This window comes from Festucalex cinctus, chromosome 4, assembly GCF_051991245.1.
Source record: "Festucalex cinctus isolate MCC-2025b chromosome 4, RoL_Fcin_1.0, whole genome shotgun sequence".
In the NCBI taxonomy this organism is placed as follows: Eukaryota; Metazoa; Chordata; class Actinopteri; order Syngnathiformes; family Syngnathidae; genus Festucalex; species Festucalex cinctus.
Window position 1 is genome coordinate 13,763,157 of NC_135414.1, and position 25,527 is coordinate 13,788,683.

The 25,527-nt window shown below is 39.1% G+C and overlaps 2 protein-coding genes across 4 annotated transcripts in view; one reads left to right on the forward strand and one right to left on the reverse strand.

The window, feature by feature from the left end:
- syt7b (synaptotagmin VIIb) overlaps window positions 1-13,909 on the reverse strand; it is a 120,105-nt gene extending 106,196 nt beyond the window's left edge. Inside the window, exon 1 of one of the 2 annotated variants that reach the window (XM_077519048.1) lies at window positions 13,508-13,909. In XM_077519048.1, the coding sequence (XP_077375174.1) occupies window positions 13,508-13,541 (34 nt within the window). In that variant the 5' untranslated portion in view covers window positions 13,542-13,909. The remainder of the gene's footprint in view (window positions 1-13,507) is intronic. The other variant, XM_077519050.1, reaches the window with a different exon arrangement.
- Window positions 13,910-16,373: 2,464 nt separating this feature from the next.
- Window positions 16,374-25,527, forward strand: part of apba2b (amyloid beta (A4) precursor protein-binding, family A, member 2b) — a 41,132-nt gene continuing 31,978 nt past the window's right edge. The window contains exon 1 of one of the 2 annotated variants that reach the window (XM_077519053.1): window positions 16,374-16,573. The gene's annotated coding sequence lies outside the window, so the exon portion shown is untranslated. The remainder of the gene's footprint in view (window positions 16,574-25,527) is intronic. The other variant, XM_077519052.1, reaches the window with a different exon arrangement.

Consider the following 25,527-nt stretch of genomic DNA (forward strand, 5'->3'; position numbering starts at 1 on the left):
GTTTTAATGCAGTATCGGCACCTCTGCCGATACCAGTATCGGTATCGGAACAACACTACTACTAACCTGGTCAAAAAGATCAGCCAATCAGAGCTATATTGTAGGAGTAAGTGGAATACAGATGAATGAAAGGGAACCATACATTATTTTAGTCAATAAATACCCAAGAAAAATGTAACATTAAAAAAAAAAAAAAAAAAAATTAGTCAACATATATGGAGACTACTTTATTAGGAGTATGCCGTCATGAATTAAATGAATTATGCAATACAAATTTTGAGGTCATTAATAAAACATACCCTGAAAATTATTTAGAATAACCCTTTAACTTTGCAATTAGAATGTTTTGCATTTAATGTAATATTTGAAATTTGACAACATAATTCTGTGATTCTGTCAAACATACTGTTGATGCATGGTTTTCTTTAACACTAAGGGATCAGGTGTTATGGTCTGGATTTTGGTTTGGGTTTTTTTGGTCATGTTTTCCTTGTGTTTCCTTTTCTGTCTGTCTCGTCAAGTTTTATCATGTCCGCCTGTGCTCGTTTTCCCGTTCCCTTGTGTTTATCCAATCAGCTCCCCAAGCCACTTGTGTCCTGTCCAGGTGTCTCTTGTTATCTCGTTAGTATGTGTATTTAGTTCCCTGCTTTTGGTCGAGTCTTTGTCTTTGTTGTTGTTGTCCTGGTCACACCCTGCGCCTGTCTGTCCCGCCGGTTTAGTTTTCACTTAGTAAGTTTATTCCCAGCCTTGTTTTGTATTTTATGTTGCACTTTGTTCTAAGTTAAATTAAAACTTATTTAAGAGCACACCCGCCTCTCCTTGCCTTCCTCCACTTGGGTCCACAAGCTCCCACAAACCGTAACATCAGGACCGTTTTTACACAGAAGAAAAAATAATAATTTGGTTGCTTGTTTTGTACAATATTTTCAAATCAAAGTAAATGTACAGTATTTGTATTTGATAGAAACACATAGTAACCAGAAGTTGAAGGCACTGCCATTCCCACAAGCAGAACTACGAATAGTTGACATTCTCTATTTGAGTAAAAGTACAATAACTTTCATAAACGACAACTTTGGTAAAAGTACTCACTCAAATAATTACTCAAGTAAAAAAAAGTACAGAAGAAGTAGTAGAATGTATTTTTACCGGATTCCTCCTACGTCAATTTGAAAAGATAGTAGCTAATGAAGCAAAAATGTGTTATCGGCCAGTTGACTTTCTGATTTGCCCTGCGTCAAGTCGACAGTGTTAAGTATCACTCGCTCATGTTGCTGGTTCACTCCTCGCTGACATGATTGAACCTTCTTTCATATTGTTACTGGCAGTCTGCAGCATTCTTTTTATCAACTTCAAATTATCCTCTGGAGTGGCGGTGTGCATTGCCCTCATATTTACGGGTTGTTCTAATCTAACCAATTGCATGTCATGTGATAGAGTATCATAAAGCCAATCACAAGCTGGGATGTAGGGGACCATGTGTAACACTTCATATGATTGGCGGACCAGGAGACATTGACGGTTGCTTTTTTTTTCCAGGTCAAGTATTTTAATCATTTTCATGCATTTACAAACAAAAGTAACGACCTTGTTTTGAAAATGTATCAAGCAGCGGATAAAGGTAAAAACTACTCTAACAAATACTCAGGAAAGCAAAAAGTACTGAAAAAACTACTCAAGTACAGTAACAAAGTATTTTTACTTTGTTACTTCCCATCTCTGCCCACAAGCCTTCTTTCAAAGCAAGCCACCTTGCCAGCAACAAAACCTGCAGGTTTCACATCTATAGAACAGAAAGTTAATATTCAAAAGCCTTTGAGCAGTGCTTCTCATTTATTTTCTGACGCACCCACCAAGGAAGAAGAAAACAATTTGCATCCCCCCGCCCCATCCCAATTCTCCACTGCCACTATAAATAGTAGCATTCATTTTTCTATAAAATTGTTGTAAATGCACCTCTGCGTAGCACTATATCCTGATGAACATTAAACAAGACAAAAATAAGTAAAGAATCACACGACATTAACACGTTTTTTTTGCTGTTTCTTTGTCTGTCAGACAAGATTTGAAGTTTGCTTGGAAATAAAAGTGAGCGCACTGTCACCTATTGAAGTGGATGTGGTTACAGTGAGGTCAATTGTGATCCAAGTCAAAACAACAGACAAACATGGTTTCATAAGTCACCAAAATGTACACATGACAGTGTATGCTAGGAATTACACGCAAACCTGTGGAACTGATGACTGGTTAAGCCACCTTTGGTAGAAATAATCACTACCAAACATTTCATGCAGTTACAGACCAGACCTACACAACAGACTGAAGTAATTTTGGACCATTCTTCCTTACAAAACTGTTTTAGTTTAATAATATTCTTGGGATGTCTGGCGTGAATTGTTCCCTTGAGGTCATGTCTCAGTATCTCATTAGGGTTCCGACTCTCATCTCATCCGACTGTCCCACTTCAAAAGGGAGGTTTTCTTCTTTTTAAGCTACCTACTTCTGTCTTTTGGGTTGTTATCCTGTTGCATCACCCAATCTTCTGTTCAGCTTCAACTGGCAGACAGATGGATCTTGGATGTAGACAGTGACCTCATTCTGTTTGCAAAGGGCCCCATTCTAAGATTCAATATTTAAGCCCTGTTATTTCTTTCTGTAGCTTTGTTTTGTCATACACATTATTTTTTAGATTTGGACTTTTATTTCTTTCCATTGTGTCCTCAAGTCTCTCTTTTCAAATTCTCAAAAGAGAACTAGTTAATTTTAGCTTTGTAGCTCAATTCTATGCAACATTGTCTTTAAAGGAATTTGCTGATAAAGCTGGCTGGCATGGAGATGATTAACTTAAGTCATCTGTCATTTACAGTATCATTTTAAGCAGACTTTTTATTGCTGGGCCAACCATGAAGATTAGCTATGAAGGATTTATGCAGAAAAATGTAATTCCAAGGGTTCACATAATTTTCAGTGCACATTATTTACTACATGCAATTATATATTATTGCCATTCACCAAATTGTATGCTGAATCATTTAATTAAATCAGTTTTTAGGGAGTGCAAGCACAGACCTGACCTATAGACTATGTACGATGAGGATGAGAAACTGAAACAAACTTGTTGGGCTAAACTACAGAAAAAAAAAAAAAGTCTAAAGCAGCCAGAGTAGTCCAAAAGTCAACGAATGAGAGTTATTTTAGTAGAAGTATAACCTGCATAGACTCTCAGTAACCTCAAATTGTAAAGCAAGTTCCTGTAAGACCTCGATCTCACCCCAGTTTACACAGAAACTAACTTTGAATAAAATATATATGGCATATCTGTATAACTGACCCTATAGCCATCCATTTTAGCGCATACAGTACATACAGATTTAATGACAGCTGGCACAATGAGTGAAATATAGCGGCTCATTGGATGCCAGCAGGATATTGAGTGCCTGCCTACCAAGGTGGGAGGCAGCAGCTGCACACGTGAGTGCTCCCTGTAAGGTCGACATCTCCCTACTATGACAGCGTCCCCCTCAGGTAACCCAGGACTCCTAATAATACTAATGTGCATCAGGCTAAATTTAATTCACTGTGAAGTAAACATGTGTGCTACATTTAATAGTCCCTGAGAGCTTCTTTACATTAGCTTATTTAATTGCCTTCCTACCACCTGTAATGAATAATTTACCTGTCAGGATTAAATGTTTGCTGGGAAAAGGACTGTTTCCCAAACTAGAACAAATGAAGGGGAAATGTATGCATACACTGAGCAATTGGCTAGGCAATACTGTATTTAATGTACTATACTGATAATTTGTCTTAGATTTGCAACTTGCTTTTGTGAAAGGTGCAGTGGATCTTTAGACATCTCATCCAACCACAATCAAAATCATTCTATCCTTGCACGATTTATTGGGATAATTTTTTTGTTTTGTTTTTTTGTTTTTTTCCAGAAGTAAAATGCAGGCTGAAAAATAAACATTGCATTAAAGCATGGATACCAAAAATTTCTGCTGAAGTAAGATAAAGTTTTTTTTTTATTTGTTACATGTCACAGGTGGGAGGAAGTCATTGTTTTGCAAGTCAGAAGTAAGTCTCAAGTCTTTGCCCTCAAGTCTTGAGTCAAGTCCCACGTCAAGACTGACAAGTCTCAAGCAATTCACAAGTCCTACACTTTGAGTTTCAAGTCCTTTCGAATCATTTTAACAACATCGTAGATTATAGTATTTCGGGTGACCATCAAAAATAGGAGTCAGGGACTCAGGGAGTGGACCCAGAGTGGTGCATTAGATTGCCGTGTTTGCAATGTGTCGGTGAGTTTACAGTCTCATTAACTACGCAGCTAGCAATTATAATTAGCCGCTAAACAACTAACATTAGCTTAATCCCTTCGAATAAGAAATGTAAGCTACTATTGCCAACCATTCACCCGATGCTAACGCTAACAGCTAGCTACTAGAAACAAACGCCGGAAACTTGTATCGTATCATTGATGGCATAATTAACTTGCGGTTTCTTCACGTCCTAAATTTTCTATTTAATATACTTTCGGGGTGGCATTATGATAATGGTGGTAGGAAATATGTAATTTCAATAAAAACGTCGATAATGCAAACCAAAATGTCAAACGGAAGTCGAGCTCGCGTTCACGCCACCATGCAGGCAGACTTCAATTTAAAAGCTGTTGCATTGGTGTCAATGTATTATTTGTCAGCTTTATTTTGAAGTTGGCTTTCGCGTAGGCGGTGTGTGTTTGCGGTTTCCCTGACATGTCTGAATCACGATGCTGTGCCAGACTAGCTCCCACGCGTACACACACAACGAGATGGAACTTAATTGTTAACATTTGTTTTGTTTTTTCCTGGTGGAAAAGTCTTTTCAAGACAAAGGGCGCAAGTCCAAGTGAAGTCACAAGTCAGTGTTGTTAAAGTCCAAGTCTTTTAACATTTTGTCAAGCCGAGTCTAAAGTTGTCAAATTCATGACTCGAGTCTGACTTGAGTCCAAGTCATATGACTCAAGCCACACCTCTACATGTCACCTCTGTTGAGTTGATTTATTTATTTTTTTTGTCATCTTTCAGATGCATTGTCATAGCACTCCAGAACAATATAATGGCTAAAAGGTGAAGGCAGAATGGGGTATTGAGAGAAGCGTAACAAAGAAAGAAAGAAAGAAAGAAAGAAAGAAAGAAAGAAAGAAAGAAAGAGAAAATAATAATCAATGTGGGAGCAAATGACTAAGGTGACAGCGACAGCTATGCAATCTCTTGCAATCCCTCATCACGACTATTACAAGTAGAAGTCCAGGGCTGCTTTTGAATGTGTCAGTGGTTTGTGTCTGCCTTGTCTGTATTGGCAGGAGGATCGTGTCTATGTGTAGCTCTGTCTCACCATCTGTTCCTGGCTAGACTGCTGATAGCTATTCTTATAACATCCTATCTTCACTGCCCGTTTCTTGTATATGGATTTCATTCTGCCTTTTGTCATCGAGCTAGCAAAAGAACATCTAGCCACTTGAAAAATGGCCCTTTTACTTTTGATGTGAGAATACATAGAGCATGTATAGCCTACATCTGGGCAAAAAACAAGGCACCACACCAATATTCTCATCCTGGGAGCTCTTCTCTGGCAAGACCACTATTGGAGAAAACATCCATCTATCCATCCATTTTCTATGGTACATAGAGTTACAGGTGAACTGGAGTCCATCCCAGCTGACTTTGGGCAAGAGGCAGGGTACACCCTGGACTAGTCAACAGCCAATCACAGGGCTGGACAAACATCTGTCCGAACAAATCTACCAATTAAGCTTGCGTATTTGATTTACTAGATTTCCTTGCTCAACAATGTGCAAACTAACAATACCTTAATTGATTATACATCAGTATTAATGAGATGGGAGGACCCTGAATGTTCTGAACCTTTTTTTGTGTGATAGAGGTCTTTGTGGATGTGGCTCAACATCTTGTGGCTGACTTTGTGTACACCAAAAATATAAATAGCCCAAAGTTGTGAATTGTATTTTTCTAAATTACTCCAAGCTTATTACTACCAGTTGCCCAAAACAAAGTGAAGTAGTCCTTCATTATACCACAGATAAATAAATAATTCAAATTTGAAGATTGTGAGTCACTGGTAGTGTTGTAGTACACACAGCTGATGTGCATGATAACATCTGTACAACCAATGTAGCCTGCAATTGACTGGTGTGTTTTTTCCTTATCTTACTTCCCGCTCCAGATGATTACAGCTTGCAAAAAAACAAAACAAACAAAAAAAAACACTTCTGACATTCATAAAGAACTTTGACGTGTGTCTAACTAGTAATGTAAACGTACTTTGTGTCAGAAAAGTCCCACAACTAGTGTCACAAAACATCATTTTCAAAATAAAACACAAAATTCCTGCTACTGATCCTGTGATTGCTTCATTTGGTATGTGAGACTAGACAAGCTTTGTGACAAGGTGACTGCTCACAATGTTCTGAGCATCTGACAGTTCCTGACTGAGAAGAACTTCACCATGCTGGAGCAACCGCTCTACTCGCTTGTGTTAATTTCGTCAACAAAAACTAAACAAAAATAATTTCATCAACACACATTTTTCCAGGGACTAAAACTAGACTAGACTAGACTAGACTAAAACCCTCATTAATACTGTAAACAATAAGTGGGACTAAATCAGTATACATTTTCGTTGACTAATAAAGATGGGACGAAAATGAACTCCACTTAATAAAAACTGGACTAACATCTATGGACATTGTAGTTCATGAACAAAAATGAGATAAAAATTAGATGATTTTGTAAAATCTTGTCTCTGTGAATCTGTCACTGTGACACTGTCATGTGACACTGTGACACACACCCTTTCAAATCTGCAGCTAGCAAGTGCAACATGCACAAACATGGGACAGACAGATTCACGGTGAAAGATAAAAAAAAAAAATAACATAATGCAACGGCTATAACTTTCAACAATAATGTTAACCCGACCGCTAACTAATGCTGGCTAACTTACTAGCTAATAGCATGGAGCTATGTAGCCGTTTGTTGATATACTGTGATTGTGTGAATTTGTTTTTCATCAAAAAGATGAGAAACAATTTTATGTTAAATAGTTTTAGATCGGAAATATTTAACATTATCTGCTGACAAATATATATATATATATATGTATATATACAGGGGTAAAATGATTGTCCTGATTAGCTTCTGGGTTTTCTGACATGGACATGAACATGAAACCAGACACTTTGGGCTCTATTTTCGTGCCCAATGCAAGGCTAGTGTGAGGCACAGTCTAAATCTGTGCAGAGGCAGGCTAGACCAAGTTTTGGTATTTTGACAGACACATGCAGTTTGGTAACCCTTGCTCTCACAGGATGAATTCTCGCAGTATTTGTGAGTTTATAAACTCCGGAGAATACATCTTGTACCACTCCCGTTGATTTCCACCAATCACAACCAATCACAGAGCGACATTGTATTTGGGGGCGGGATATGCAACTTTGACGAAACCATAAAGCCAGCGCTGATGCCGGTGCTAACAAGAAAACCTAACATGGACGAATGGATGCTGCAATTCTGTTCTCGCAGAATTACTCACCGTTTCCTTGTTGAATGTTGAAAAGCGAGAGTCGCTTCGTTAATTTCTAACTGGTAAGATGTTCGTGCTTTCCCCCCTTCAGCAAGAACGAAGACGGAATTTTCACCCATGGCCGTGATTGGTTAAAACAAATGTCTAGAATGTCGCATTGTCAAATCAGCTCGAATTATTGTACAGAATGTCCCGCCTTTCGAGAGCAAATTACCGTTGAGAGGTACCAGATGGATATTGCAGAGAACTCACTTGAGTGAAGCATATATCCATCTGGCTATTGCCAGGTTAGCAGTTTGGCACAGTTAAAAATTGCCATTTTGCGCTGTAATGGGCATCAACATGACTTGATTATAGGACGAGATGTATAGGCCAGTTTTAAGAATTCTAGTCAAGTAAATTTTGCTTACAGACTTTTTGTTAAATTCAAAACATGATAACCTGAAAATTTTTGAAGAAATGTTGCTTGTTTCTAGTGTAGGTTTTTTTTTTTTTTTTTTTTTTTTTTTATAAGTTGTTTTTTTTTTTTTTCAGTGCACCATTCTTATTGCCGGGTGCATACCAAAGCAAATACCCTCTGCAAAACAGTCGTCATGGCGCAAAGAAATATGCCAAATTCCCAAACAGGGCAAAATGAACCTTGCGGTGGCACAAAAATCAAGATGTGCCAGTTGTTACGCTCGAGTACAGCTGTGACTATAGAGCCATTAGTCTAAACATCTCAAGAAATGGTGCCTTTTTAAACATTCAGTCAGAGACATAAAGAGCAGCCCACTTGTAGTTTTATCCTTTCTTGCCTTTGTCTCATCTATGTGCTGTGTCTGGAGACCGGTGTTGCTTCAATGAGTTCACAAATTAAAAAGCATAGTGTGTGTCTCCGTCTCCCTTTCGCCTCCTCTTCAAAAGCACTTACTTTCAGGAGCTGGAACAAAGTTCTCTGAAAATCTAGACTCTGCCTCTCTTCCCTCTGCCTCAGTCTCCCGTTATCTATTTCTGTCCACCAGCTCCCTATATTTGCACTAACACTTTCATCCCACACTCTTAGTAGGCTACTTCCTTGATGCAAGCTCATCCAAAACCTTCACATCCCGGGCCCTCTGTTTTTGTTTATTTAGCGACTACTTATCAATAATTGCAAAACAAAAAGTACAACCAGACATGCTGCCAAATGGGGTCAAGTGAGAGGAGGTAAAAGAGAATCATAAGGAATCTGTCTTTCGCACAGTCGTGCTGCTGTAACAGAGTTATGCAAGAGGCATTTCCATAGAATTCTATTTACACTGGATAGAGCGATGCATGTGTCCACATATGGACTGTAAGGCCAATCTTTTTTCTTTTCTTTTTTTTCCAAGTTTGCAGTTTACTGAACAGATGTGTATACCATCCAAGTGGTTGCAATATTAGTCCTGCCCTAATTGTCATCATACTAAAATGATGAGTTACCGATGGGGGCCATTTCTAAGGTTAACTAAGGATGTAATGATATCCAAACATCATGATAAAATACACAATATGTAGGTCACGATACGATAATTAGCAAGATATTGTGGGGATATTGTTGGCGATACAAAAAAAGGGTGACAATATTGTAAAAAATAAATAAATAAAAAATAACCGTACTAAAAACACACACATACACACAATACTGTGCTTTTGTACATTCCAGCAATGCATATAAACAACCGAAAATGTCCAATAAGACTTAATATTGAGGCACTTACTTGTTAATGCAAGCACACATTGAGTTCCTCCACATTGACATTGACTCGGTTCACAAGTACACAATACGCTCCCCTTTATCTGACCATTAGTGTGGAATTTAAACATAGAAAAGCCAAAACATGCCTTATGAAAATTAAAATGCACTAAAAAAAAAAAAAAATAGCCACCAGAGGGTGCTAGAACTGCACAAATGGAAATCAACCAGACTTTTTTTTTTTTTTTAACAGATGTGCTGCTTTTAATATCGTATAACTTGATGGCGACGATATATTGTGGCATTTGTAATATCGCGATATTGCAATATGGCCATTATTGTTACATTTTGGAGGAGGTAAATACTGAGTCTTTTTCCCCGTACAAATGGGGGGGGGAAAAAAACATGCATGTTGAGCTCATCGAACAGTGTAACTGGTGTCAGTTGGTCTGTCTATCTACACTGTAAAAAGGATTACAATCAGCATTTCATTGAAAGTAATAATATCCATTCAAAACAGGATAAATGTATTGATTTTATTGTGAAAACTATTTATATTGCATTGACAGACATCAATTTTGATTTTGATGGAACTATAAATACATTCAAAATACCCAACCTAATGTACTTGATTTCCTTCCAATTAAACGTATTGTCTTAATGCCCTCTGGATAATATATTTAGTTTGAGTCAAATGGACTTGCACATGCGCATTGAAAACAATGCATATCAGTGCCACCATGGCGTAATTGTACATGGGCTCTGGGTGGCGGAGTGGTAACTGCCTCTTGCCTCCGATGCAACCGGCATAGGTTAGCTTCCCCACCTGGGAGATCATGTTTTTATGTGTGAGTGAATGCACTTTTAAAACAAATGACGTTGTACTGTATCTTTAGCCCCATTAAAGGCTGCACTATATTATTGGGCCTTGAGTGAGTGTTTAGAATTTATATATATATATATATATATATATATATATATATATATATATATATATATATATATATATAAAATTCATGCTATTCATTTAACGCCAAATAGAAATACATTCATTTTGGGTTCCTTTAACTTTCTCTTTTCCGGCACGGCACAAATGTATTTACAGTCACTGTGCTTCAAAGAAGATATGTTGTGCTGGTTTTTTAATTATGTTTACCCTTTTTGAGTTTCAGGACTAAGGCGAGAACACCGGCATGCATAGTGGATCATTTTGATCTCGTGTTTGTTTCATTGCGTTCTCACTAGAATGCATACTCATTATCCACAGAGCAGACTAATGGATCTGTAGACCCAAGGGGTATATTGAAGTATTTTTATGCCCGTTATTATTGTAATACAAATATGAATAAGAAATGAAATGCTCCATCTCGTCCTTTACTTTTGTTTGTGTGTTGTAAATAAGAGGAATGGCAGTAAATGCAGATCTTTCATACGGATAATGTCTGAAAAGAGGTACGTAGAAGCATCATAATGACAATTTTCTTCATTTTATTTACAACAAATGGACTAAAAGCTGATGTCTGAAGCGGACACAAAGATTTGTCTTTTGGTGAATCCTACATTAGGATGTGACTGTTCATACACCTCAGAGCCCCGTTGTCTTTTTATTGCCTCCATCTTTTCTGACTTTTCTACGCTGGCCATCAATTTGATGTGATGCTTTGTCATATTGCTCTTTTGTTGTAAAATGTACATCTAACAGCAGAACAATATTTCATCTTCCATATCTTACCTTACATCTATAAATGTAAGAGTCTTTCCAGCTAATGTTGTGGCTCAGGGTTAACAGTGATTGTTTTTTTCATAGCATTTATTATAGCTTGGCCTTGCAAAATGTAAACTGGCAACACATTTAGTGACTTTTGTGGTTGTTATTTGAGACTCCAGGACACTCTGAGACTAACTCCAGAGCAGATGAGCTAACAGACGAAGCCATAACTCTGTAATGTAGTGTTTAGCCTCTCTATGGGGTTTTATATGCTAATATGACTCAAGCATGTAATGTTCCGTGCTAGATTATTAATAATTTTTTCAATAGCCAAGAACTACAACACAAATAATTAAAAAAAAATTACACAAAGTCGCCAGCTCTAGACTGAAACCTCGTATGCCAGAATTTGGTGAATTTCATATTTTTTTCACAAATCTAATTCACATGCGGATATAGCTCTTTTCTACAAATGGCTGACCATTCTAAAGTGTTAAAAATGGCTTGCTCTCTTCGATAATGTAATGTTGATGGTTGAACAAACATGATGTTTTTGGGTCTCTTGAAAATTGAGGATTTTGGAGGTATGAAGATTCTGCCTGATGCCAGCAAAATGCATATTGCCGGCCCTTTGTAAGGAAATACATAATAAAACAAGCTTGATTGAAACCACAGCAAAGCAAAAGGCGACCATGCATAGAGAGACCATACCATAAAAATGCCTCATAAACGCCATGATGTGATGTCAGCAGCCATTACGATGCCCTTAGGTAAATATAATTACAATGCATAATCAGGCATCCGGGTGCATGATCTACTGGAAGACCTAATAACATCTTATTTAAAACCACTTGGGCAGGTTGATAAAAATAATTACATGAAATTAATTACACAGTGACTTTAAGCCCGATGAAAACATGTATACTCGCTGAGTAATGTAAGAAGCCTTTAAATGCTGGATAAAACTACACTAACTATATTTTTGACTTGCGGAACAAGATTGGATTTGTTGTAGGCATACATCACAAAAAAGTACATTTTGAATATGGTTTGAATCCATTCATCATTTGTCATAACTATCTGTGATTTTACAGTTTGACCTCAGCTTCTGATTTGTACTTGCAACTGCTTATAGTGGTTTTACAATCAATAACTATAAATTAGAAGAATGGGAAATTACATTTCAGTTAATTTCATGCAGTTTTAAGGAAAAATGCTATCAGTACTTGGTATTGACTACTCAAGAGTTGAGCACTTGAACTGGTATCGTTGTGGGGGGGAAGTAGTTTAAACATCCCTATTAGTCTTTTAATCAATAATGCTCCCTGCAGGGCTCACAACATGGGACAGTTGTCACCAACCAGAATTCTTTCCAGCAAGTACAAAACAAGATATTAGCTGGCATGAACCTTGGCAGCTTCAAATAAGTACTAAAATGTGGCAATCCCTTGCCAGAATCGTAATATCATAATTAGCAAGCTGAGATGGGAGAATAGTGGTGCTTATACTTATGTAGCAACAAATGGGCCTGTTAATGATATATCATTTACACTTGTACACACTACACACTCACAAATACACGTACAGAGGATTGGTCATAATGAATAATTAAAGCCAATCAGACAATCGTATCTCCTGAATTTCTCTCATCTGTGTGATTGTTGCACATTATGAAAAGTCAGGCTGGTATTACTTCACAAGTGTCCCCATTCTGAGTGTGAGGAGTGTAAAAATGACAATTCTGGAATGTTGCCAGTTTTCTTTAACACAAAACACTTGCCCACTCAGGGGACCCCTTATGCTGACATATATACCTTACTGCAAGTCCATAACATATTGATTGGGAATGTATGTATGTTCAGCACCATATGTATGTGTATTTAAAATCAAATATACTTCCTCTTTCGCTTAAGACAACAATGAGCAGCAGGTGTTAGTGACCTTTCCCTTACTAGTACATCATGCATGGCGCCGGCAGATGGATGGCAATCTATTTACTGTGGCGTAACAGATCCAGATGGGAAAGGTTTGTCTCACTCCACACTGTAATTGTTTCATCTGACCACAAAGATAGAACCCACATCCTTCCATCCACACACAGATGCGCACGCCGACACGACACCACCATCAGATACTCGCACTTGGGAGACACATAAACATGCAGACAGCTCATTAATATGAGCGTGCGCGGATGACCTTGTGATGTTGTGCTTAGGCCACCTCTGTGCCGGACGCCACATCAGGGCACAACAAGTGCCTCACTGACTTGGCGCCTCGGGTGTGTTGCAACATCCCATCTCGCTGCGATGCAAGGTTTGCGAGTGTGTTTTGGGGGGCGGGGGCAGACGAGCAATAGGAGATGGCAGTTGGCAGCTTGTTGCAATGACCCCCCAGCATCAGCCTGACATAAACGTGACACACTCAAGGGCATCCGCTAACCAACGCGAGATCTCTAAACTATATGAAATGGAGCAGTAGGATTCTTCATGGGAAATATAGAAATAGATTTTACTCACCACTGCTGTTATCTTCTTCTCTGTTGAGATGCATGACTCCTCTTTAGAGTGTACTCATTTAGGCTGCAAAGATGAGCTCTTGGCCCCAAAGAGTGTCTAAGCTAAACTCTCATTCCAGTTTTCGATGTGTTGTTGTCCTTTTATTGTCTAGCTCGGGTGGCACGCATGGACGCGCCTGCACTTGTGCGTCCTCCTCCCCTTGCTGAGCCGGAGCAGGTAGTCTAGGTGATGTGGGGTGTCTGCGTGTATTTTTGGCTCTCTCACTTTCCCCCTCCGTCTCTCTTTTTCCCAGCTCCGAGTGGCTCTCGGGGATGATTCTGAGGGTTTGAGGGAGGATCCGACAGACAGACGGGCGGGGTGACGTGAAGAAAGTCGGGAGGAGGTCGAGGCTGAGGCGACGGGATCCGCGCGCCCTGCATGTGTTGCTCATTTCATCTGCTTTGCTCCCCATCGTCACCGCATTCTCATACCTGATCGTACACGACAAATAAATAGCCTCGAATGAAGATGCATGACTGTTTATATCAATACATGCTTTTATTGCACAATCTGTGAGCTCAACGTCCAGAATGCTGATTCCATAACATGTTGCTTCCCTTTGAAGCCACATTTTTTTTTAAACGGAAAAAGAGAAGGAATAAATGCCGACTATATTAACGTGAGAAGACGCCAGAATCGTTGATTTTCCTATAGTGTCGGCGGCAGTTTACATGTAATTCGTCAACAATGTGCTATTATAATCCACTCTGTCTTAATTGGTTTTCATTACGGATAGAATTCTGTAATGTGTGCGCGCAGACGCACAAAACAACGAGCGTGTTCTGACTCGAAATTCTTCGCTTATGTTGACCTATTACAAAAGTGTCACGTGAGCAATGCGTGCTCTCGTTTCAATCATAATGTAATTACAGCCACTAGCCCTGTCCTCGTGTCGATATTATTGCACATCAACTCACTGTTCACGTTCACGAGTGGCGTGTGTCTAAACGCAGCTTACCGGTGGCCTCTAGTGTCCAAGTCAACACAGCTCGACAGTCGGCGACAGTCACCCATTGCCCATATCCATATTCGTCAGTCATATTTTGCTGGCGTTTCTAATTGTAGTTGAGGAACATGAATCTGAATTAAATTTTAGAAGTTTTTAAAGGTCTGCAATAAGATGTATGCAAGTTTTCATTTAAATTCATGACAAAAACAAAAACAAATGTAGATACATGCATTATACTATAGTTAAATGTATGTATTTGGCTCTCTGTCGCCTACAGACAAGGTGTTGTTGTTTTTTTTATTTTTTATTTTTTTTATTTGTTTTGTCTTGGTCAACTCATAGACGTGTTATGCTAGTCGAAATTGACCGGAACAACCGTTGCTCTAGTCAACCAATCAGAGGACGAGAAAATGCTGACATCATTGAGGGTCAGCGTCCATTGAAGATGCGAGTCTTTTATTTACAAACAAAAACATTCCAAAACTTCTCCCAGGTTTGTGTCTTTCCCACTGGAATTAAAATCAATATTCAACTCTAATTCATCAACAACAAGAAAGTAAAAAGTTGTCGAATCTGTTAAATGTTTTTTTCATGAAGCTGTAGTTGTAAAATATCCTGAGATGGTTGACCTAAGTTTTACTATGAATTTTTATTTTATTATCTTATTATGATGGGTTATTTTTTCACTTGTGCTTATTCCTTTGTTTTTTGTAATACAGTAGCTATAAAAAACGGGAATTTTACATGTGAATGTTTTAATATGTAATGTTTATTTATTTCTTTATTACTCGCTTACTTCTTATTAATTTACTGATGTAAAATGTATTTACTTGTAAAAAACAAAAAAAAACAAAAAAACTTGTATACGCACTTCAAAATGTTTGCTTTGTTCTTGTTTTGTTACCTTAGTCTTTACTGCACAACCGATATTTATGTTATATAGCACTTTGTATAAAGCAATGCCTGTTCTTAAAGTACTTTATAAATAAAGTTGAGTTGAGTTGGTTGATTTAATAAAAAAAAAAATTAAGAAAGACGAATTTGAGATGCGGATCTGATCTCAATTCCAGCTGTTAGGAATAAAATATTATACATAAAATACATTAATGCAACATTTAGTTAAGACACTGATGCTTCCATTGTTTGTCATGCTTAGGTGTGTCCACTAGGTGACAGTATTGATGTATGAATGAAAAGTTGAAAAGCCCCCAGAAAATCTCACCACCACCACCCCTCCCCACACACAATACACTGAGGATTAGTAATGCAACAGGGAAAATGGTGTAATCTCAAACTGAAATAATTAATTTCAAAACTCGATTTTACCCTCGTCGTTCCATCGTACCGCAGGATTTTTTTTTATTTTACATATTGTGAATGCCATGAATTTTTTAAGAGACAAATTGCTGTTTCATATTTAAAATGTAATTTCAAAGCTGAGACACACTAACCTTGGGGAACCCTTGAGGTGACTGTCAGACTATTATATTGTTTGTTTTGTTCCGACAGATAGCCATTTTGACTTAAGTGTTTTACCTTTTGCAGAAATGTTTTTTTTTTTTTTTTTTTTTTTAAGGAAACTGCTCAACATTTTCATTTGATTGTTTTGGTCATATATTCAGGCAAACGATATGATTATTAGTCTAAGGTATGCATGTATTTAAATAAACAAACAAACCAATAAATCAAATAAATAAATAAAATAAAGTAAATACAATACATAAAATAAATAAATAAAGACCTTATTATTCCGACGGAAGTCCTCATTGTTTTAATGATGATTTAAAAATTATTTATTTATTTATTTATTTATTTACTCAGGAATGTGTGATTTTATTTGCCGGGCCGTAGGTTCGCGCAGCTGCTGTTAGGGCGTGCTAATGAGCCCAGCTCTTGCAGCCATCCAGACAGCCGCAGTGGGCTCATATGTTGCGATGCTGGTTCCGGGGCGTCGCTATACTGTCAGACTCGGTACGCTTTCTGTCGCTGAGACAAGCGGAGGGATGTTCGGCCTGCCAGCACCAGCTCTCGGCGCTCTCGGAAAGAGCTGAATCGTTCGGCACATCAACATCACCCAGGTAAGACTGACTTTTTAATAAGACGCGATGGCAGTAGAGAGTTGAATGGTTTGATAAGCGTCGAAAAGCGCTCCGCAGATTGGGGCATCCGCGTTTCTCCTCCAGGGCATCCTGGGGAACGGTGGATGCTGATCTGCGAAGTGTTCTGCATCCGCGCTAACAATAGGGCGGCTCGCCTCGCTGCTATTAAAACATCCGCTGAACTTTATCCCAAAAATATGTTTTTTGATGCTCACAGTCACATCCAACTCTACACTGCTGATTCATATGAGCATCTGTGTCGGGTAAACGATCAAGTATTATTTTTTAACGGCCCTGGGGGTCGCATTCATTTTCACAATGATAACCATTTCCAGAACGTCGTAATCAAACGATTGATGTGCGAGTTCCTTGCCTTAATGAGCTCGTTCACTTCTCTCCATCAGGCTATCTTTCATCTCTCACACTCCCACACACTTCTTGTAACTGAATGAAGCTTTCGCCTCATGATAGATAGATAGATAGATAGATAGATAGATATGTATGTGGTGAGTTGTGTTTTCTTCACATGTATTTGTATTGCTGTTGTTGTCACTCTGGGTGTCGGCGCCCATGGATGGCAGCGACTTGCTGGCTTGTTGCTTGATCTTCATTGTTCTTGGGGTGGGAGGCAGAAACAGAGTCTTGCGACGTCCCCAGTGTTTGTCCTCATCTTCATTTTCAGAGCCTGTTGCCACCCCCATCCGTGTGATAACAGTGAGTCAGAGACAACACGGGTTGCAAACATTGTGGTTTTCATCAGTTTCATTTCCAACGCTTCCATGCAATATTTGGTTGAATTCATGCAGAGATATCAGCAAAAGTATGAGACCATCATCAGCTGTGTTTTATTACCGTAAAAGACCGTTATTCTGTAGATAGTAGTGCATACGTTTAGCAAAAATAATGCTAAACAAATTAAATATTGTGCAGTTGTGGGGCAGGGGCCAAGTAAGAATTCATTATAGTTTGGAGAAGATCAGGATGAGTCATTAAAAATACATACAAATGGAACTGTCTGCTTCCCAGAATTATAATTTATGGTTGTGTTTGTCATCCTCCATGAATCAGTTGTCTGCTAACCGTGTTTGGGAATTTGGCACGCGAGGTGTTCGCACGGACCCAGGACATTTGCTATGACACAACCCCGGCGCAATTGACATCTTGGTAACAGAAAGTACATTAGACTTTAGACCTGCTGAACACAGGTCTAAGTTGTGGTGCAGGTGGGGTATCGCAATTTTGGTGGATTTGATCCAGGCGTAGGAGACGGATTCTGTTCTCCGCTGATATGTACGATGGAGGTCATCATATTTCGTTGATAAACATGAGATCAGTGTGCATTGAAACTGTCCCGCATGTATTGATTTTGTATCTCCTTTGTGTATTTGTCTCATGCATTCTATTACAGAGATCAACTATAGGTAACAAACTCCTGTTGACTTGGTGACAAAAGACTGATTGCACATATTATACTTCAGTGACATCAAACTGTCACATTTCTATTTCTAAAATGACCGCTACACATTTAGCCCACAGCTAATATGCTGATTAAAGAAGTCTGAACTGTGGCCTATATTACGAGTTGTGGGTCCACTGGATTTGGGTTAAAATTGTGGCACATTGGTGGAGTGAATGAAGAGCTGGAGGGGAGTGTGAGGAAGAAAGTGATGTCCATGGAGACATCGGATGTGCAAATAGAAGGTATAGGGCCCCCACAGAGCTATGACAAACCTTTAAGACTGTCGGGGATGGCCACATGTTGACATGATGCTCGATTGAGAGTGGGTTGCCAGGTTGTATCCTCCACTTTGTACCTATTGGGACCTTCACGCATCTTCCCACCTTTTCTGCTAATAGCGTGGCCCACTTCCTCTAATTCATCCCTTTGAGAATGTCTCACTCTGCTGCTTTGTCGATAGTTTGCAATATAGCACCTGCACTCAAGGACAAACACCTTCCCTGCAGGCTGCGGGGATTTTATTCATACTGCAGCGGGAGGATACTAAATTGAACTCCAGGTAGGGAGGCAAAATGCCAACTCTGCCACGCAATACACATGATGAACTATTTTTAAACAAAATCAATAGTTAAGTTTGATAAAGAAAAATAAATTAATTGGACTTTGCATCTTGATTGGTACCAGAAAAGGGAATTTGTTTTGTCGTTATACAGTATGATAATGTGTAAAATATTCTTAAAATAATTGTCAAATTAATTATCACGGTATAGTGGGGAGGTTGGAGACGTAAAAAAAAAAAGCTCACAATAATGTGTAAAACTCCCTGATATTGTACTATTTAAAAAAAACAAACAAACATAATTTAGGACATAATGACATCAGCGACAAAGAAATAGTACTTTGTATTTCTAAAATAAACATATACTGTATATATATTAAATATCTATCAGGTTACGCTGATCTTTCTGTAAGAAAATAGCATGGATGCAAAAGCAGTGGTTATACAAGGGAAAAAGCAGTAAGCCTACCTGAAAATGCAAAATAATATGGAAGCATTAAGTACTATATAACATACTTTATTAAAGAAAGCAAAGTGACTTGAAGTTCTATACTATCATTTCTGGTGTCTTGCGTCATTACTGGCTCAGAAAATGCCACTGGCTGTTTATTTGAAGAAGCTCCTCTGAATTTGTGCACTCGTGGATTTGCATTTTTCAACTGACTTTGTAGAAATCCAGTCAATATTTGAACTTCATTTTGCACTTCGTTATTTATAACGTCTTCCATCCTTCCCCGATAGTGCTTTGAAAGCCATTAGCATGAGAGAAGTCAGTCTCCAGAATTCTTTTGTCGTTTGCAGTGATTGGTACATTCCTCAAGCCATGCACGAACGACATCTTCGGCCAATCAATGGCAATGCAGTGGCAAGACATAGCTTTAAGTGCGAAAGTATTTAGATGCTACATTCCAACACTTTGTTCCTGGTAACAGAATATGAGTCAATACGGTGTCATTGGAAACATCCAACCCCCCAAATCACCATGACACCTCCCATCTATTGTCTGTCATTCATTAACTTGGAAGTGAATAATCAATCAGAATAATTTTTATTTTGCGTTAGTGTATTACAAAAGCATTTTCCCCCTAAATACTGTTTATTAACCAATGATTGGTTTTATGCCATACTTCATATTCGTATAGTGATTAAAAAAAGAGGGGGTGGGGGTGGGGGGATTGATGGCGTACGGTTTGGTCATTGTTTTCGGAAGTAAAAACAGATGTTTGCAAATGTCTAAATCTGATTAAACACAGAAGATAATTAGTCTTCTTTCATGAAGGACTACAGAAATCAGTGAACAATTACTGCTGATATGCTGAGGTTAGATGATTTGGACAGTATTGCATAAAAAAAAAAAAAAAGACTCCAAACGATTACCGAATTATTAAAATAGTTGGTGATTAAATTGATAATTGATTATTTGTCAATTCATTGATTAATTTTGACATCTCTACTTGGAAGTCCCCCTCTTAATTAGCAAACAGACAAACAAACAAACAAACACAAAGCTAAATGAATAATTTTAAGTTAACTATAATTCAAGGTTTAGCCTTGGTGGAGGTCTGCGCTCTACTTAGCTACATTCTACTTATTGCATTACCTAGATCAAATCTAATGGTGGCCTAAGGGTTTTTCAAAATATAACAAAAAATGTTCAGACCTCTAAAATGTGGATTTGAATAATATATTAATAACAATTCATTAATTTTGCAGTTTATCCTATGAAATGGTCATGAGAACAGGCTCATTATAGGAATATGCAATATAACCAATGCGAAAGTTGGATTTCTTTCAATTCCCTTGTGTGGTGACATTCCTTAATAATCTAGTATGTGTGTGTATATTTCCCTCGCTCTCACAGCATTTTCATGTAAATGAATGCGTCAAATCAGTTTCATGCTGACGAAATCAGGTCATACTGGAAGGAAGGCAAAATTCAGACATGAAAGAAAGCCAAAAGGAATCCCTCGTCCCATAGTGAATGCTTGCTAAAAAAAAAAGGAATCCATTAAGAGAATGGGCAACATTCAGCAAGAAATGGGAATCAGAGCATTAATATTTTCCTTATTCACAAAAAAAAAATGACACAAACACGGTGACAGTGTTTTTGTGTCTTATTATTTTTTTGTGGTATATTATGCACAACACAATTTCCTATCGTACGGCAGCCTGACATATCTACTGGTCAGGTTATTGCTGGTTCCTGCTCAATTCTCATGGTATGTTTTGACGTTTTCACAAAAACATAATCAACATGCGAACCCTTTCTCTTTAGACGTGCTATCAACGTTGTTATCGAGTTCGGCAAAGCAATCGATTAGTGTCTGCATTTGTTTTAGGAGCAGGAAGGAAACATTAGCATTTAGATTTGTAGAGAACCTCACCTGCTGCTTCTCAGGGGAATCGTCAACGAGTAATTGTCCTCCTGGGTGACACATTGTACTGTATCATCAATAGATACATTCAGCAAAAGTATTTCCAGTGATACTTATCATTCATGCATGCAAGGCGTGTTTGCTGATTGACAACCAATAGCAGACAAGCTTTGTCCAACGCTTATTCGTTTATTTTATTTTTCTTCTAAACGTGATCGTGATCACACTACAGCAATTTAAAAATTCAACACAAGGAGGTCACCTGGTGGGCATGTGCGCTGGATAGCATATAGAGTGAATATTCAATCTGAAAAACATTTGTGGTGGGAGAACCACTGCTGCTGTGATAAATGTCTAACCCCGGGTTTTCACCGGATGCGGTTGCGGTGCGGTTGCGGTGCGGTCCGGCGACGCAAGCAATTAGATTCCATTCATTCGAATGGTGCAGTTTACACCGCTTGCGGGTGCGTTGCGTGTCGACTGCGGAAGGCCTGCGGCGTGCCGCAAGCTTTCCGCAAGGATAGACCTATTTTCTATTTTTGCCGGACGCCGCAGCGGTAGGCCTCCGGCAAATGGCAAGCTAGCACAAAACACATCGAGCGGGACAGGAAGACCGAGGCGGTTTCAAAATAAATTTCCGGTTACCTTTCAGAATAAAACACTCGCCAGCTCCTATTTCGCAAGTTTTTCAGCAAAACGTGACGTGGGCGTCGCCGGGCCATGTGCTCATTCACGGTTTAGACACCAGCGAACATGGACGAGGAGAGGTTGATATTGGAGGTGGAAAACCACAAAATAATATATGACACGGCACATCCTTTTTATAAGGACTGTAATGTATTGTGAGTTTGATGTTCGCGATTGCTTGTTGTGCCCGTCTCGCTTGCCGTACTGAGCGGCAGCCGGACGCGGAAGACAGAAATAAAGAGTGGACCCGCACTGACCCGACTCTCGTTATTAATATACTTTACAAGGACAACCAAAAAAAGGATGCTGCATGGAATCTCATAGCAGAAGAAGAAGAAAATGTTAAATCAAAAGAAGTCCACCTCTCGTTGTGAAATGCCACATGATCGCGCGCGCACGGTCCCGCGAAATACGTTGGGAAGTGGGCGGCGACGGAGCTGCCGGACCGCAGCTGTGCGGAGCCGGTGTGGATTGACAAAAAAATTGACCCGTCCGGAGCACGCAGTCAAGACGCACCGCACCGCAACCGCACCGCAACCGCATCCAGTGAAAACCCGGGGTCAGTCAAGTCCAACAACAAGTAAACAGTGTTGTGATGTGGAGGGTAGAGTACCCAGGTGCAGGAAGCGGGGCGAGGAGGCAGAGGTGCAATCAAAAAAGGGATTTAATTAAACAAAACGAGGTAAACAAGGATCTGGCTGAAAAAAACAACAACATCCAAAAAACAAGCAAGGCAAAACGTGTGTCGGGGGGGGGTTGCAGGGCAAAAGCGGGTAGCCTGACGAGAGGGAAAAACAACAATGAATCGACGCGGACAGCAGGGAGACAAGAAACTAAATACACATACACTAATAGACAATTAGACACAGCTGTGCAAGACACAAGTGGCAAAGGATAATGATTGGTTGACACATGAGGAAGGGCAGGCAAACATAGGTGGACATGGCAATGCTTGACAAGACGAGGGAGGCACACAAGGACAACAAAACAAAACACAGATCATGGCTAAAACTTAAAGAAACATGAGGATAAAGACGAAACCCAAACTAAATCGGAACCGTGACAAAAGTAAGGTAAAAAATCTAACCAAAACCCAACCCAGACTATGACAAATAGCACCATTGAGTTTGTTTTTCTCCTTAAAGGCCCTCATCAAGCTCTTTAAACATGATTCTCTGTCATTTATATGGTTTTGGCAATTCCTACTTGTGTGGAACGTAACAAATAATGAAAAGAAGGCTAGGCTAAGAGCAAACCCTTTTAATGCTGGGGCAATTGTGAGTACATAATTCATCACCGAGGCGGAGGTAGCGGAGGCTGCACCTACTGGAGATGGCAAAACATCACCAAATCCAAAAGACAGCATTGATTATATTTTGCTTGGCGGCGACAGCGCTTTATCATCATGTGGAATTTCACTTGTCGATTAGTGTCGAATGGTTAGCAGCACATCAGCTACAGAGCCTTGAGGTTTGTGGTTCCGGGGTCCGGCCTTCCTGTGTCAGGTTTGCATGCTTTCTAGTCAGGATAAGCGGTCTAGAAAGGTGATGGGTGAGTGAAGGTTCTTAATTGTCTCTTGGTGAAAAGTGAGTGTCAGTGGTTCTCACCATAGAAGGCAGAGCAGTGCGTAAGTTCCATGCAGTGAGAACTTGGTGCATGCCTGACAGCTTTGATAAGCCACAGCGTCCTGGTGACCCTGAACAGGATGAGCAATATTGAAAATGAATAGTTGAATGAATCCACTGACACCGTCATCACTCAACCACACTTCTCTTCAGCTACGTTGTTGCTGCAGTATTTTTCTTAGAAAACAGCCAAGAGTCGATGGCAACCTTGAGGCTCTATCACATACTGGTACTGCATGGACCCATGAGGATGAGATGTGTAATCATCATCATCAAGCAATGCGAAGTGGCTTTTGTCAGACATTCACATACTTTGTCTCTATAAGCCCTCTTCCCATATGCTGATGGAGACAAGTTCATCACTAAAATTCTGGAACGGTAAAACTCACATTTATTTGAGACCTTTCAGTTAATCTAGATGCCTTACATCAAATTGCACCCATAGAATTGTATACAATTCTTACGTATGCTGAATAGAGCCCATATTGATAAATTAGCGTACCGATTATTGCGTATGTATGACCAATGGATCAGTCAATTTATAACTGGGTTACTAACATTTTTTTTTTTGTGGCAAGGCATTCTGTCATGCTGCTACTGTGTGTCTATCTGTGCTGCACTCAGCCTGAGTACCTGGCCTCTCCCCTCACATATACTCAGTTTGGCAACTGGCAGTACATGTCTCCCCCACTCACACTCACTCAACTTTGTTTTTTTTTCCTCCACTGTCAGCCATGACTTTATAAAATCTAACACTACATTTTTGTTACCCATGACAATGACGTCCTTGCAGAAATTTGCATATTTGTGAAATAATCAAAGACAAATATAACTATTAATTCCCCTGTTAACCATAATGTAAGCAGCATTAAATTTAGGATATATTGTAAACAAGTGTTTGAGTCAAGAAACGAGCCCTGGCAAGAAGTAAAACCGCACGAGTGTTCAGGAGCATTCTCAACACTTCCTTTGCTCATATTTTATTAATTTGCAACAGCATTCTTCCTTCTTGCCAGGGAGAAATTAATAGAGTTTTCTATCATCCTGACACTGCAAACACAACCTTCATAACTTTAGTCACTTGAAGGCCATCCATCATCGACCACCACGTTTCAGCCATTTCCCAGCGTATATCATGGTTGTTGATTTTGCCCATGGCAATGATATCGTAGCCAGCCAGGGCAGAATAGATTTTTCTCGCCCTCAAAATACTACCCACCCTCAAGAAAGAATATTTTCAGCTTGCACTACCTGCAAAAGCTCAGATATGATTATTTCATACATTAGGTTTGTGTTCTGTCCTTTGTAGCAAAGGTTGTTTTGTCTCTCGCAACTTCAGTGACATTAGCTCAAAGCTAAAACTGTTTCCTCTCAATACAACTGATAGCAGTGTATCATAGTCTTAATTTATATTCTTTACAGGGTTTTATGTGAATTAGCAGCCAAACATCTCTATTTATACTGGTACGTGCATGTCACTGGTTAGCTAGCCTTTATACGACATGATCTAAATGATGCAAAGGTCCATGGCATGGATTTAGAGCAGAGTGACAGTGATGTGATGTAAGAGGATTCAAGCGACAGATCCAATAATCCTGATTTCTGTCATCACAGGATTGGCTCGGTCATTGGCGAAGGTGGGTTTAATGAGACAGACCTTATGAGGCCGTTCACATCCTCATCGCATGTCCTTTCTATCGCTTATCACCTCCAGACCCATCCGTAGGGATTGTGAAATTAGTGCTCAGCACAGCATATTGACTTGATCTGTTGGCTGGCATCTTTGTCATTGATTGATTTCGCCTCAGAATTGTCCTTTGACGAAATAAATAAGGCATGATATTTTTTCAATGGGCAATTAAGATACTAATGGGAATGACTTGAAAGTGTTCCCATTCATACTTGATATACATCCCTTAGCTCAACAATTTACCAAGATTAAAAAATAGAAGTATCCTATTCCTATATCAAACCTGTAGGTACTGATAATCCTTCTGATTTTCAGAGTTTCTACAGAACATTTTGAGGGACACTTCCCCAAAGATCTCTGAAAATAGCTTTGAATCATACATTACATTACATTACATTACAGACCTGCCTCCTCTGTCAACTGCACTTGCTGCTGTGATTATTGTGTTCTTGTGTTCCCAACTTCATCAACATACCTTTGTAGTTGATAATATGGGACTTCCTGTTGTCATTTCAGTCTCTCATAAGCAAATGCACTT